Below are 16834 nucleotides of genomic sequence, written 5' to 3'. Positions count from 1 at the left end.
AATTGGCCAAAATATACTGGTCCTGATGTGTCCCAGTTAACCGTAGTGGGAAAGACTGTACAGGTCGCTACACTTCTAGAGTCATAGAATCATCTAGAATGCAAACAGACCCTCAGCCCAGCACACCTTTGGGAAGTGGGGGGAAACCAGAGCATCGGGAGAAAACCCAGGCAGTCACAGGGCAGTCACAGGGACAATCTGCACAGTCCACACATACAGCTCTGGAGGTGAGGTTAGAACCCGAGTTGCTGGGGGTACGAGACAGCAGCTCAACTAAATGTTCCAACTGTATCACCCTCCCACCCCACCAATCGTCTCTTAAAAATGTCCAAAAAATAACAAAAGAGTTCTTTAAATAATGCAGACACTGGATAAGTTAATCAGATATTACCTCATACGGGAGAAACTATAACAAATCATGAATAGATCCAAGGAAGTCATTAAGAAGGTTTGCCATTCAGAAAGTAGAACTTACTGCTATGAAAGTATAAATGCAAATAAAATTGATGCATTTAAAAGAAAAATAGTGAAATGCATGTTGGAGAACGGGAGGATATGCGTTCATAGATAAGGTAAGAGAGCAGAGAAAGAGTCATGTGGAGCAACAGCACAGGCATAGGTCACTTTGGGTCAAATGGTCTCCCCTAGTATGGTTAATCCTGTAGAACACAATGCAATGGGAAAGAAGCAAGTCTGAAAAGAGTATTTAATTCATCTTAGGAATATTGATTTTCATTACAGAATAACTGATAATTAAATGACAAAATATATTTACATGTGGAATATTCTCTCAAATTTATCAGTCAGATTTTTTTGTCCACAAGATGCATCAAAGGACTAACACCTCATATTCCATCTGGGTAGCCTCCACCCTGATGGCACGAACATCAATTTTCTAATTTCCTTTAATTTCTGCCTCTTCTCCCCCCCGCCCCCCTCATTTTCTATTCCCCGTTCTGGCATCCGTCTCACCCTTTCTCTCTCTTCTCCCCACCTACTCATCAACTCCCTCTGGTTCCACTCCTCCAACCACTCACCTTGTTTCACCTACAACCTGCAACCTGCCACTTTGTAATCCTTCCCCTCCTTCCACCTTCTTGTCCTGGCTTCTGTACAATTTCCTTTCCAGTCCTGATGAAGGATCTCAGCCCGTAACGTCGACTATTTATTCCCCTCTATAGACGTTGCCTGACTGGCTGAATTCCTCCAGCATGCTGTTGTGTTGCTCAAGAATGGAATTGTGTTTATGTACTGAGGGATTCTTTTTTACTTTATATCATGGTGCTATTCCATTTTTCATAATATGAAATGCAATCATATATTACATGAAAATAAAATCACTTATTACAATAAAAATACAGATTTTACTGTAAATTCAGAATAATGCAGCTTTGTAGATTCACAATATGTTCATGCTACAAATATTCACAAATAAATAGTTACCAAATTCCCTGAGCAGCTTTTGTTTGAAACAGTTGATGTTCACTGACACCTGTGGGTTTAAGAGGTATAGTGTTCTTAACATAGAATCCAAGGAAAGCAATTTTACTAACTACTTAGATCACTTTTATAAAGGTTGCTCTGACAAAAATATACTAAGTCAACAGTTCACATTTTCCCTTTTTTTTTTTGTTTTCTTGGTTCAAAATCCAACCTTCCAGGGAGGGGGAAAGAGCAAACCCCAAAATTGTGTTAGTTTAGTAGAGCACTGGATTGTTAACCCAACTACAGAATTACTTGATAAAACAAAATGTGCAGACATGCATCTGTATCCACCAGAGTAAGTTGGTATTAAATTGAGCAGTTGTATTTAGATCCTATTGCCTCAGAGTGATGCTCAGTCTTATATCAAACATTGTAACATCATCACTGGAGTCCCACATTTAAAACAATATATTCAAACAGTTCACAAAAAATGTTGCTGAAAAAAAATGTTTCAAATCAATGCTGGCATTTGCACTACTGGAATCCAAAAGTACAACTGGCCAAAACTAGTCATGTTTTGGGCAAATATTTAACAACAGTTACCGCAAGTAGCACTGATATAATCTGTTTATTTAGCGATACAGCACAGAACACGCCCTTCTGGCTCATTGAGACACACCACCCAGCAACCCAGCTAGCCTAATCGCGGGAGAATTTACCTTGACCTATTAACCTACTAGGCAGTACCTCTCTGGATTGTGGGTGGAAACCCACATGTTCATGGGGGAAGACGTACAAACTCCCCCTGGTATTGAACTCTAAGCTCCAAGGCCCCGAGCTGTAAAGTGTCACGATAACCGCTACACTACTGTGGCGCCTGGTTACAGACCAATGTTGCATTAATATCACCACCTGTCACTGAACACAAGCAATACATTTAGGAGTAGGGCATTTGGCTCACTGCACTTGCTCCATCACTCAGTAAAATTACAGATGTTGTTTGACCTCAGTGCTACTTGCATGAATTGGCCCCATATTCCTCAGTCTCTATTTTGGATATACTCTTGTTACTGATACTCCTACAACACTCCTCTGCAGAGAAATTTGAAGTTTCACTACAGTCCAAATGACGAAATTTCTTCTTGTCCTGATGAAGGATCTCAGCCTGAAACATCGACTATTTATCTTCCCCCATAGATGCTGCCTGACAGGCTGAGTTCCTCCAGCATTTTGTGTGTGTTCATTTTGTCTGCCCTGAATGGCAAAGCTCTGCTCTATGGACTGTGACACCAACTCCTCGTATTTGTTCATCTACTCTATCTGTTTTTCTTATCTGTTGGATTCTTCCCCTATCCTTCCAGTTTTCCTTTCTCTTCTTTCTCATTTACCTTAAGATCTCAATAACTCCATTTTTCCTTGCCTGCAGTCTGTTCTTTTCATTTAGTTTTGGTTCGGCGGTACTGACGTTGCCTTGAATCAGGAAGCTGTGGAACACCTAGCCTAAGCTGACACTGCACTGTAGCACTAACCAGAACATCCAAGTTGTTACTTAATCTTCTTTGGTTAATTCATGGTTCAACTGCCCCTTCAACTAAATGTCATTGAGCTTACAGTATAGTGTCAAAGAACTGGAGGAAACACTAAAGATTACAGATTCACTTCACTTGTCATGTGTACATCAACACATACAATGAAATGCATTGCTTGTGTCAATGATCAACACACCCAAGGATGTGCTAGGGGCAGCCCACAAATGTCACCATGTTTCCAGCACTGACGTAGCATGCTCACAACTCTCTAATCCTAACCTGTACCCCTTTGGAAGATGTAGGAGGAAATTAAAGAACCCGGGGGAAACCCACGTGGTCATGGGGAGATCATACAATGTCCTTACAGACAGCGGCAGGAATTGGTGATCGCTGGCGCCGTCAAACATCTTAGTCAATACTTAAGCTATAACTAATGCTCCAGAATGAATCTGGACTACATAGAATTTGGTTGGGGAACTTTCTCCAAGAGACTATTTATTACAATGTACTACATTCCAGAGGGTAGGAGATCACTCAAGTGCATTCTTTCCTTTCGCGTCTACTTCTTTTCCTAGAGCTAAATCCAGATTTGAGGCTCGTCAAAACTGGATTCATCTATAATAGATCACGCTTGTCAAGGAAAATAGCTGAAATAATAATAATGGAAGAAGCTCAAATCAATATGTAGACAGTCCAACAACAGGAGGGGCCATACTGGTACGGGGAGAGGAGCCTTGCCACCCGACTGATCCAATAATTGACTCGAGAAGACCGAATTTTCTCTTACCACTTTCACTTTGAATATCCAATTGCATTGGCATTCAGAGAACTTTTTGCAAAGGATAAAGAACAGAGCTGGGAGAGAGAATGATCTGGATTAGAAAGTAGGATAGCAGATAAAACACAAAATAATCTGCAGATGCTGGGGTCAAAGCAACACTCACAACACGCTGGAGGAACTCAGCAGGTCGGGCAGCATCCTTGGAAACGGTGAGTCGACATTTCCGGCCGCAACCTGACGAAGGGTTCCGGCCCGAAACGTTGACTGTTCATTTCCACGGATGCTGCCCGACCTGCTGAGTTCCTCCAGCGTGTTGTGAGTGTAGCAGATAAAACTGTTTTGTAGCTGCACCTGGGATGGTATGATTCCTTAACAGCTGTCAGTCTGTGTTTAGAATCAGAATCAGGTTTAGTATCACGGATAAATGTCACAACATTTGTTGTTTTGAGGTGGCAGGACAGTGCAATACATAAAAAAAACTATAAATTACAATAAGATAGATATAGAATGTAATCAGTAGTGCAAAAAGAGGAAAAATACTGAAGTAGTGTTCATGGGTTGGTTCAATGTCTGTTCAAAAATCTGATGGCAGAGAGAAAAAAGCTGCTCTTAAAATACTGAGTGTGTATCTTCATGCTTCTGTTCCTGCTCTCTAATGGCAGCAATGAGAAGAAAACAGCACTAAGGTTATGGTTCTATTAACAACATAAAAGAAAGTATTCCAATCCAAAAAGTACAAGGGATGTAAACCACAGCAATGCTAATATTTGTGAATGAGAATAGTTTATCTATGCTATTGGATTACACGTATTCTAAGTACCTGGGTCTGGAGCATCTGGTTGAAGACTTGGGAAGTCATTGTCAAAAACGAAAGTACTTTCATATATTGGGTTCACCTTTGGAAAATGAAACAAAAAAAATCTATACATGAACCAGGACATGTTTCATTAAGATTATCAACTTTATAATGCACTCTTATTTTAGAAGGGAAGTTCAAAACAATCAATTGATATGATGGATATAATGGACAGCAATCAGAATACAACAAAATGTTTGATAATTATAGTTAGTTTGATTTCTGTAGGCACTCCACATTTTAAACATAGAACATAGAATAGTACAGTACAGTACACTACAGGCCCTTCAACCGACAATGTTATGCTGACCCTCAAACCCTGCCTCCCATATAAGCCCCCACCTTAAATTCCTCCATATACCTGTCTAGTAGTCTCTTAAACTTCACTAGTGTATCTGCCTCCACCACTGACTCAGGCAGTGCATTCCATGCACCAACCACTCTGAGTAAAAAACCTTCCTCTAATATCCCCCTTGAACTTCCCACCTCTTACCTTAAAGCCATGACTTCTTGTATTGAGCAGTGGTGCCCTGGGAAAGAGGCGCTGGCTATCCACTCTATCTATTTCTCTTATTATCTTGTACACCTCTATCATGTCTCCTCTCATCCTCCTTCTCTCCAAAGAGTAAAGCCCTAGCTCCCTTAATCTCTGATTATAATGCATACTCTCTAAACCAGGCAGCATCCTGGTAAATCTCCCCTGTACCCTTTCCAATGCTTCCACATCCTTCCTATAGTGAGGTGACCGTAACTGGACACAGTACTCCAAGTGTGGCCTAACCAGAGTTTTATAGAGCTGCATCATTACATCGCGACTCTTAAACTCTATCCCTTGACTTACGAAAGCTAACGCCCCATAAGCTTTCTTAAGTACCCTATCCACCTGTGAGGCAACTTTCAGGGATCTGTGGACATGTACCCCTAGATCCCTCTGCTCCTCCACACTACCAAGTATCCTGCCATTTACTTGGTACTCTGCCTTGGAGTTTGTCCTTCCAAAGCGTACCACCTCACACTTCTCCAGGTTGAACTCCATCTGCCACTTCTCAGCTCACTTCTGCATCCTATCAATGTCTCTCTGCGATCTTCGACAATCCTCTACACTATCTACAACACCACTAACCTTTGTGTCGTCTGCAAACTTGCCAACCCACCCTTCTACCCCCACATCCTGGTAGTTAATAAATATCACGAAAAGTAGAGGTCCCAGAACAGATCCTTGTGGGACACCACTAGTCACAATCCTCCAATCTGAATGTACTCCCTCCACCACCACACTCCGCCTTCTGCAGGCAAGCCAATTCTGAATCCACCCAGCCAAACTTCCCTGGATCCCATGCCTTCAGACTTTCTGAATAAGCCTACTGTATGGAACCTTGTCAAATGCCTTACTAAAATCCATATAGATCACACCAACTGCACTACCCTCATCCATGTGCCTGGTCACCTCCTCAAAGAGCTTGTTAGACATGATCTGCCCTTCACAAAGCCATGCTGACTGTCCCTGATCAGACCATGATTCTCTAAATGCCCCGAGATACTATTTCTAAGAATCTTTTCCAACAGCTTTCCCACCACAGACGTTAAGACTCACTGGTCTATAATTACCCGGACTATCCCTACTACCTTTTTTGAACAAGGGGACAATATTCGCCTCCCTCCAATCCTCCGGTACCATTCCCGTGGACAACGAGGACATAAAGATCTTAGCCAGAGGCTCAGCAGTCTCTTCCCTCACCTCGTGGAGCAGCCTGGGTAATATTCCGTCAGGCCCCGGGGACTTACCCGTCCTAATGTATTTTAACAACTCCAACACCTCCTCTCCCTTAATATCAACATGCTCCAGAACATCAACCTCACTCACATTGTCCTCATCATCATCAAGTTCCCTCTCATTGGTGAATACCGAAGAGAAGTATTCATTGAGGACCTCGCTCACTTCCACAGCCTCCAGGCACATCTTCCCACCTTTATCTCTAATCGGCCCTACCTTCACTCCTGTCATCCTTTTTTTCTTCACATAATTGAAGAATGCCTTGGGGTTTTCCTTCACCCTACTTGCCAAGGCCTTCTCATGCTCCCTTCTTGCTCTCGTCAGCCCCTTCTTAAGCTCCTTTCTTGCTTCCCTATATTCCTCGATAGATCCATCTGATCCTTGCTTCCTAAACCTCATGTGCTGCCTTCTTCCACCTGACTAGATTTTCCACCTCACTTGCCACCCATGGTTCCTTCACCCTACCATTCTTTATCTTCCTCACCAGGACAAATTTTTAAGCATAATTAAATAGGAGGTAATTTTTTGGTGGTATGTTTTCAAGCTGATTGAGCGATCTGGTGCCCTGTTGTTTCTGAGTGTTCAGTGAGCAGCACGGCCTCAATGACAGTTCTTGCCCGATATCTATCTATCTACCTCTCTCTCTCTCTCTCTCTCTCTCTCTCTCTCTCTCTCTCTCTCTCGCTCTCACTCTCTTGATTCTGTTGGAGGGTGGTGCCAGAGTCCTGGGTATTGGGCAAGGTTTAATTAACACGAGTTGTAGATTGGATTCTGTTGTTCTTTTTTGTTGCTATTTTGGGTGATTTTGATCAGGGTGGTCTTTGGAAAATGAACAACACATCGCTAAGTTGAACTAGAACTGAGCAGAACTGAAAATGCCTGGACTCTTTTTGATTTTGTGTTTCATATTCTGTGTTTCTGCAATTTGTTTTTCTTTTTGCACTTGGAACGGGTTATGTTTTTCTTTGAACAGGTTCCATGATTTCTTTGATTCGCAGCTGTCTGTGGGAAGATAAATCTCAAGGGTTGTATACTGCATACATACTTTGATAATAAAATGTACTTTGAATCTTTGAACAAAAGTACAAATTGATCTGAGATTTAGCCTAAATGACTTCCATCACACTGGTTTCAGTCTGCCATTACAAATCTATGCCCTACCTCTCCATTTGCCCTCGTTGCTCCAGGACACAGAGGATTAGTTGGATCATGACGTGGAATGTTCACCTCTGCTGGTTTCTCAACCTGCCCTTTCCATGGCCGCTTCATCCGGTGAGCGGAGACCAGGACCCACTCATCACGGAGAGGGTTGTAGCGGATATGCTGGTGTTCTGGTTTCAGAATAAAAATTAAAAGAGTTGTAAGAATAGCAGCAACCAAACTCATCGATAATTTACTGCCAAAATTAAAACCTACTGATGGCCAACAAAAATATAATCTGAATAGTAGTATTCTCATCTTTTTGTTGCAAGTTTCTAAACAATGTATTTAATTCTTGCTCTTAACATTCTTCAACCTTTTTATCCCAACTGTTTTATCTCTTGTGCTACATGCAAGGTCAGAGGAAACCTTTTTTTTTTAAAAAAATCTGCTGGACTTTGCTACTTCAGTACCTAAACTTCAGACTCTTTTTCTTTGGTTTCATTTCTAAGATTAATTTCAACTGTTCACATTTAGCTGTAGTCTTTGCTACAACTTTAATTGTCTCCTTGTCCCTCGGATCTTCCTTAAGGGTACCAGCTATAATAACAGCAAGACTGGATCAACTTCACCGTAGTCCACTAGTATTTCCTGGACTTACAGAATTAGAACAAGAATGAAAATTTTGATTTGATCAATAATACCTCATAATGATAGCTAATAAACATTGCATAATAAGCAAATGTTCAAAGGCACTGCACTACAACATTATCAAGCAAATGAAGACAGAAAATGGTGGAAATACTCATCAAGACAGTCAAGAGAGAAACAGGTCATCAGCATGAAACTTATAACTATTTTGCTCACCGAGGCTTTTGGTCTGAATACAGTAGATTCTGTAATTAGGACAAAAGAATGCAAGACATTGGAGAAAAATTAGGCCACTTGGCCCATTGAGTCTGCTCCACAACTCCATCATGACTGACCTATTATCCCTCTCAACCCCATTCCCCTGCCTTATCCCTGTAACCTTTGATGCCCTTACTAACCAAGAACCTATCAACCTCTGCTTTAAATATACTCAGTGAGTTAGCCTCCAGAGTCATCCATGGCATTGAATTCCACAGATCCACCACCATCTGGCTAAAGAAATCCCACCTCATTTCAGTTCTAAATAGACATCCCTTATTCTGAGACTGTGCCCTCTGGTCCATGACTCACGCACTATAGGAACCATCTTCTCCACATCTACTCTGTCTAGGCCTTTCAGTATTGAATAGGTTTCAATGAGATCCCTCTTCATTCTTCCAAACTCCAGAGAGTGCACCCTTAGAGCCAGCAAACAATCCTCACATAATAATCCTTTTATTCCTGGAATCATTCCTGTGAACCTCCTCTAGCCCCTCTTCTGAAAAGAAGCCAACCTGGCAGCCAGTCTGGATTGGCTCCTTCATTCCCATTCTTACATTGTGATCTAACTTGTTCTGTACTTCCTTTAAGTACACAATTTGCTACTCAGTTAAACACAGTTCGTTTTTTTTTAGAAACTATTTGCATGAAACTTTGGCTAACTGGGTTAAAATATACTGGTCCCAATTATCTGGAATCCAGATAGTCCAGATTTCCAGCATCTGTTGTACTTTGATTTTGGATTATTGAACAAAATCTGACATTGAGATACTTAGAAAGATAAGAAAGAAGTACGGTAAAACCTTCAGAGGTACACAAAATTGAACATTTTAGGAAAGGAATTTCAAAGCTTAAGATAACTAAGTAACATGTTAGAATCTGGGTGCATGGTCAAATAGGGTGCCAAGATTGGGATTTGGTTTCAAACAGAGGCCATGGAGAGTCAGGGAATCTTTGCTAGCAAACCTAGTTTGTGGCTTTGGTTTTCCAAATAAAATGGATGGAAGGATTTTGGATCAAGCAAACAGCTTAGAGGTGGTGGATGGATGAAGAGAAGCTACAGTAAATGTTGAGTTCTGTTCATTTAGGACTATGTAAGTATTTAGCAGGCATGCACACTTTCCCTGTTACGCATGCGTGTGCCGGAGGAAAAAGGGATGAAAAGGTGGCGGCCCTTATGTCTTGAACTGAGCCGCTGTAAGTACAGCTGTTTAAAGAAAATGTGTCTTTGTTGTTTGGGTGTTAACAGTGTAGTAGAGGATGGTTTCCAATTACAGGATCCCACTGGCATTTGACAAGAGCAAGTCTTTACGAAAGCTGGTAAAAATGAAAGTGGAATATGGACTCGTGCTACAGAACTGGAGAAGAAGAAGCAAGCCTTGGCTGGTCCGTTTTCGCTTTGAGAAAAAGCAAGAGAGACCACAATGGGAATTTCAGTGGAAGACTTGAACCAAGATGACAGTCTGAATAGGCTAATAAATACGGGTAACTTTTTTTTTTGAAGGAAGAAAAGGATCAGATGTATGAGGCATGTTCAGACTTTGACAAAATTTACAGAGACAATTCTAAAAATATGGCTGACTATGTTATTGATTTTGAACAGAAGTACAGTCGCATGAGTAAACACAAAATGGAACTTCCTGATGCTGTATTAGCTTTTAATTTGCTGGATACTGCATGCCTAGACATAAAGGACAAAGAGCTAGAGTTAACTGCATAACCAGAACTTACACTTGCATCTATGAAATCATCACTGAGGAGGATTTCTGGAGAAATGGCTGCAAAGACAACAGTCTGAATTAGTTTGAAACAGGAAATGGCATACTACACTGAGCAATGTAGCAAGCCTAAATCCCAGAGTGACTAGGCAAGGGTACTATTACCTGGCATGTCTAATAAACAAATCCGGTAGGAGATCAAAATATGCAGTATGTCAAAGTATTTACTACTGGTCAAGAAACTGTCCATACAGAACCGAACAAGCTAGGCTAATTGATGAAAATAACCAGCTCTGCACATTATTGTGTGACCATTCTAGGTTAAAGACATTACTGGGAATCAATGTGAAAATGAGGTACTAACTGTCACACAAAACATGACCACAGATGAGAAATGCAAAGTGTTTCTCAAACTTCACAATTTGGACACGCTTCAATTGATAGACTTCAGAAACTGCTTGAGGAAACAAAGCTGCAGATTATTTTTCCATTCTAAAGCAAATAATTGACAGCAGTGAGACAGGTCAAAAGTTTGGAAGGCCCACGCCCAACACTGTGGTTGATCTGCTTCTATCATCTAAATACAATGAAACAGTAGCTGTAGGCCTACATGAACTGGAGCAAGGAGTGTGGTATCTCCACATCACTGATGAGTTCACAGAGAGAATGAAAATTCTTGGATGGGTGTGCATGGCCCACCACGGAGAGTATTCAATGATAATGGTGGTCAATCCAATAGTGATGAATTCAAAGATGTGGCAGAAAAAGGCTAACTTTGAGGAGGTGCGAAAGGATTTAGAAGGAGTGGACTGGGACAATCTGTTTTATGGGAAGGATATAATAGAGAAATGGAGGTCATGGAGGTCATTTAAAGGTGAAATTTTGAGGGTTCAGAATCTTTATGTCCCTGTTAGGTTGAAAGGAAAGGTTTGAGGGAGCCATGGTTTTTAAGGGATATTTGAAACTTGGTTCGGAAGAGAGTGATCTTCATTAAATATAGGTAGCTTGGAGTTAATGAGGTACTCAAGGAATATACAGAATGTAAAAAGAATCTTAAAAAATTAGAAAAGTTAAAAGAAGATATGAGGCTGCTTCAGCAAGTAAGGTGAAAATAAATCCAAAGGGTTTCTACAGTTATGTTAGTGGCAAAAGGATAGTGAGGGATAAACTTGGTCCCTTGGAGAATCAGAGTGGACGGCTGTGTGCGGAGCCAAAAGAGATGGGGGAGATTTTGAACAATTTCTTTCCTTCAGTATTCACTAAGGAGAAGGATATTGAATTGTGTAAGATAAAGGAAACAAGAAGGGTAGTTATGGAAAGTATGACAATTAAAGAAGCGGAAGTACTGGCGCTTTTAAGGAATATAAAAGTGGATAAGTCTTCGGGTCCGGACAAGATATTCCCTAGGACCTTGAGGGAAGTTAGTGTAGAAATAGCAGGGGCTCTGACAGAAATATTTCAATGTCATTAGAAACGGGGATGGTGCCGGAGGATTGGAGTATTGCTCATGTAGTTCCATTGTTTAAAAAGGGTTCTAAGAGTAAACCTGGCAATTATCGGCCTGAGAGTTTGACGTCAGTAGTGGGTAAATTGATGGAAAGTATTCTTAGAGATGGTATATATAATCATCTGGATAGACAGAGTCTGATTAGGAACAGTCAACATGGATTTGTGCATGGAAGGTCATGTTTGACAAATCTTATTGAATTTTTTGATGAGGTTACTAAGAAAGTTAACGAGGGTAAAGCGGTGGATGTTGTCTACCTGGACTTCAGTAAGGCCTTTGACAAGGTTCCACACGGAAGGTTAGTTAGGAAGGTTCAATCGTTAGGCATTAATATCGAAGTAGTAAAATGGATTCAGCAGTGGATAGATGGGAGACGCCAGAGAGTAGTGGTGGATAACTGTGTGTCAGATTGGAGGACGGTGTGTAGCGGTGTGCCTCAGGGATCTGTACTGGGTGCAATTTTGTTTGTCATATATATTAATGATCTGGATGATGGGGCGGTAAATTAGATTAGTAAGTATGCAGATGATACTAAGATAGGTGGCGTTGTGGATGATGAGGTAGGTTTTCAAAGCTTGCAGAGAGATTTAGGCCAGTTAGAAGAGTGGACTGAAAGATGGCAGATGCAGTTTACTGCTGAAAAATGTGAGGTGCTACATTTTGGTAGGACTAATCAAAATAGGACATGCATGGTAAATGGTAGGGCATTGCAGAATGCTGTAGAACAGAGGGATCTAGGAATAATGGTGCATAGTTCCCTGAAGTGGAATCTCAGGTGGATAGGGTGGTGAAGAAAGCTTTTGGTATGCTGGCCTTTATTAATCAGAGCATTGAGTATAGGAGTTGGGATGTAATGTTGAAATTGAATAGGGCATTGGTAAGGCCAAATTTGGAGTATTGTGTACAGTTCTGGTCACCGAATTATAGGAAAGATGTCAATAAAATTGAGAGAGTCAGAGGAGGTTTACTAAAATGTTGCCTGGGTTTCATCTCCTAAGTTACAGAGAAAGGTTGAACAAGTTAGGTCTTTATTCTTTGGAGTGTAGAAGGTTGAGGGGGGACTTGATAGAGGTGTTTAAAATTATGAGGGGGATAGATAGAGTTGACGTAGATAGGCTTTTTCCATTGAGAGTGGGGAAGATTCAAACAAGAGGACATGGGTTGAGAATTAGAGGACAAAATTTTAGGGGTATCATGAGGGGGAACTTCTTTACTCAGAGAGTGGTAGCTGTGTGGAACGAGCTTCCAGCAGAAGTGGTTGAGGCAGGTTCGATGTTGTCGTTTAAAGTTAAATTGGATAGATATATGGACAGGAAAGGAATAGAGGGTTATGGGCTGAGTGCAGGTCGGTGGGACTAGGTGAGAGTAAGAGTTCGGGATGGCCTAGAAGGGCCGAGATGGCCTGTTTCCGTGCTGTAATTGTTATATGGTTATATGAATAAAAGGTTAACATTGGAACAAAGACAACAGTGGCATACAGTCTTTGGAGGAATGCAATCCTGGAGTGACACAATCAAACACTTACTGAAATAATAGAAACAGAAAACCTACAGCACAATACAGGGCCTTCGACCTACAAAGCTGTGCCAAACATCTTACCTTAGAAATTACCTAGCGTTACCCATAGCCCTCTATTTTTCTGAGCTGCATGTACCTATCCAGGAGTCTCTTAAAAGACCCTATCATATCTGCCTCCACCACTGTCACCAGCAGCCCATTTCACACACTCACCACTCTCTGCGTAAAAAACCTACCCCTGACATCCCCCCTGTACCTACTTCCAAGCACCTTAAAACTGTGCCCTCTCGTGCTAGTCACTTCAGCACTGGGAAAAAGCCTCTGACTATCCACATGATCAATGCCTCTCATCATCTTATACACCTCTATCAGCTCACCTCTCATCCTCTGTCACTCCAAGGAAAAAAAGACGAGTTCACTCAACCTATTCTCATCAGGCATGCTACCCAATCCAGGCAACATCCTTGTAAATCTCCCCTGCACCCTTTCTATGATTTCCACATCCTTCCTGTAGTGAGGTGACCAGAACTGAGCACAGTACTCCAAGTGGGGTCTGACCAGGGTCCAATATAGCTGCAACATTACCTCTCGGCTCCTAAACTCAATCCACGATTGATGAAGGCCAATGCACTGTATGCCTTCTTCACCACAGAGTCAACCTGCGCAGCTGCTTTGAACGTCCTATGGACTCGGACCCCAAGATCCTTCTGATCCTCCACACTGCCAAGAGTCTTTCCATTAATAGTATATTCTGTCAACATATTTGACCTACCAAAATGAACAACCTCACACTTATCTGGGTTGAACTTCATCTGCCACTTCTCAGCCCAGTTTTGCATCCCATCAATGTCCCACTGTAACCTCTAACAACCCTCCACACTATCCAAAACAACTCCAACCTCTGTGTCATCAGCAAATTTACTAACCCATCCCTTCACTTCCTCATCCAGGTCATTTATAAAAATCACAAACAGCTGGGATCCAAGAACAGATCCCTGAGGCACACCATTGGTCACCGACCTCCATGCAGAATATGACCCGTTTACAACCACTCTTTGCCTTCTGTGAGCAAACCAGTTCTGGATCCACAAAGCAATGTCCCCTTGGATCCCATGCCTCCTTACTTTCTCAATAAACCTTGTATGGGGTACCTTATCAAATGCCTTGCTAAAATCCATTTGCACTACATCTACTGCTTTATCTTCATCAATGTATTTAGTCACATCCTCAAAAAATTCAATCCGGCTCGTAAGGCATGACCTGCCTTTCACAAAGCCATGCTGACTACTCCTAATCAAATTATGCCTCTCCAAATGTTCATAAATCCTGCCTCTCAGGATCTTCTCCATCAACTTACCAACCACTGAAATAAGACTCACTGGTCTATAATTTCCTGGGCTATCTCTACTCCCTTTCTTGAATAATGGAACAACATCCACAACCCTCCAATCTTCTGGAACCTCTCTCATCCCCATTGATGATGCAAAGATCATTGCTAGAGGCTCAGCAATCTTTTGCCTTGCCTCCTACAGTAGCCCAAGGTATATCTCATCCTGTCCTGGTGACTTATCCAACTTGATGCTTTCCAAAAGCTCCAGCACATCCTCTTTCTTAATATCTACATGCTTAAGCTTTTCAGTCTGCTGTAAGATCCGTTTCCATAGTGAATACTGAAGCAAAGTACTCATTAAGTACCTCTGCTATCTCCTCCAGTACCATACACACTTTTCCACTGTCACACTTGATTGGTCCTATTCTCTCACACCTTATCCTCTTGCTCTTCACATACTTGTAGAATGCTTGGGGTTTTCCTTAATCCTGTCCGCCAAGGCCTTCTCATGGCCCCTTCTGGCTCTCCTAATGACTTTAAGCTCCTTCCTGCTAGCCTGATAATCTTCTAGACCCCTATCATTACCTAGTTTTTTGAACCTTTCATACGCTCTTTTTTTCTTCTTGACTAGATTTACAACAGCCTTTGTACACCATAGTTCCTGTACCATAGAAACAAAAAACATAGAAAACCTACAGCACAATACAGGCCCTTCAGCCCACAAAGCTGTGCCAAACATATCCCTACCTTAGAAATTACTAGGGTTATCCATAGCCCTCTATTTTTCTAAGCTCCATGTACCTATCTCCAAAGACCCTATCGCACCCGCCTCCACCACCATTGCCGGCAGCTCATTCCATGCACTCACCACTCTGAGTAAAAAAAATTACCCCCCGACATCTCCTCTGTACCTACTTCCCAGCACCTACCATCCTTTCTGTCTCATTGGAATGTACATATACAGATCTCCACGCAAATATCCCCTGAACATCTGCCACATTTCTTCCATACATTTCCCTGAGATCATCTGTTCCCAATTTATGCTTCCAAGTTCTTGCCTGATTGCCTCATATTTCCCCTTACTCCAATTAAACCCCTTCCTAACTTGTCTATTCCTATCCCTCTCCAATGCTATGGTAAAGGAGACAGAATTGTGATCACTATCTCCAAAATGACCAGGTTTATTTCCCAATACCAGATCAAGTACAGCATCTCCTCTTGTAGGCTTATCTACATATTGTGTCAGGAAACGTTCTTGAACACACCTATCAAACACGATCCCATTTAAACCCCTCGCTCTAGGGACATGCCAAAATTTCCCAGCACAACAACCCTGTTATTATTACACCTTTCCAGAATCTGTCTCCCTATCTGCTCCTCGATGTCCCTGTTACTATCAGGTGGTCTATAAAAAACACCCAGTAGAGTTATTGACTCCTTCCTGTTCCTAACTTCCACCCACAGAGACTCCATAGACAATCCCTCCATGTCTTGTTCCTTTTCTGCAGCTGTGACACGATCTCTGATGAACAGTGCCCCACCCCAACTCTTTTGCCTCCCTCCCTGTCCTTTTTGAAACATCTAAAGCCTGGCACTTGAAGTAACCATTCCTGCCCCTGAGCCATCCAAGTCTCTGTAAGGGCCACAACATCATAGCTCCAAGTACTGATCCATGCTCTAAGCTCATCCGCTTTGTTCATAATACTCCTTGCATTAAAATAGACACACCTCAAACTATTGGTCTGAGCACATCCTTTCTCGATCACCTGCCTATCCTCCCTCTCACACTGTCTACCATCTTTTTGTATTTGTGAGCCAACCGCCTCTTCCTCCGTCTCTTCAGTTTGGTTCCCAACCCCCAGCAATCCTAATTTCAACTCTCCCCAATAGCCTTAGAAAACCTCCCCGCCAGGATATTAGTCCCCCTGGGATTCAAGTGCAACTCGTCCTTTTTGTACAGGTTACTCCTGCCCCAACAGGTCCTGTTGTGTATGTGGCCATTTACACAACAATATCATTAATAAAAACGCTGGAGACTGGAGCTAAGTTAACAGGGGCTTTTTACTTACGGAACCCGAACTGAACACATATATACAGATCAATACGCACCCAATAGCGCATGCTCAATAACGTGTTACGACGACATAAAATAGTCCCTATTATACAGTAGGCTATATGGTACACTCCTCCCCTTTTATTTAAAAAATATCAACTTTTTTTACGCTAATTACTGTACTTGTACCCTTAATATACAAATGCCCACCCACTGTTTAATTAGTAACTTAATCATATGAAATTGTAACAATGTAATAATAATAATTATAACTCAAGTCTTTTTGTGGGGGGG

General features: G+C 41.8%; 1 protein-coding gene across 2 annotated transcripts in view; it reads right to left on the bottom strand.

Moving 5' to 3' along the window:
• Positions 1-16834, bottom strand: part of galt (galactose-1-phosphate uridylyltransferase) — an 83814-nt gene that overhangs the window by 51153 nt on the left and 15827 nt on the right. For both annotated transcript variants that reach the window (XM_072252370.1, XM_072252371.1), the window contains exons 2-4: positions 7527-7696; positions 4556-4631; positions 1444-1492 (exon numbers count right to left, since the gene is read on the bottom strand). In XM_072252370.1, the coding sequence (XP_072108471.1) occupies positions 1444-1492; positions 4556-4631; positions 7527-7696 (295 nt within the window). The remainder of the gene's footprint in view (positions 1-1443; positions 1493-4555; positions 4632-7526; positions 7697-16834) is intronic.

Source organism: Mobula birostris, chromosome 3, assembly GCF_030028105.1.
Source record: "Mobula birostris isolate sMobBir1 chromosome 3, sMobBir1.hap1, whole genome shotgun sequence".
NCBI lineage: Eukaryota > Metazoa > Chordata > Chondrichthyes > Myliobatiformes > Myliobatidae > Mobula > Mobula birostris.
The sequence above is the reverse complement of the archived record's forward strand: the minus strand, read 5'-3'. Positions and strand labels throughout refer to the sequence as shown.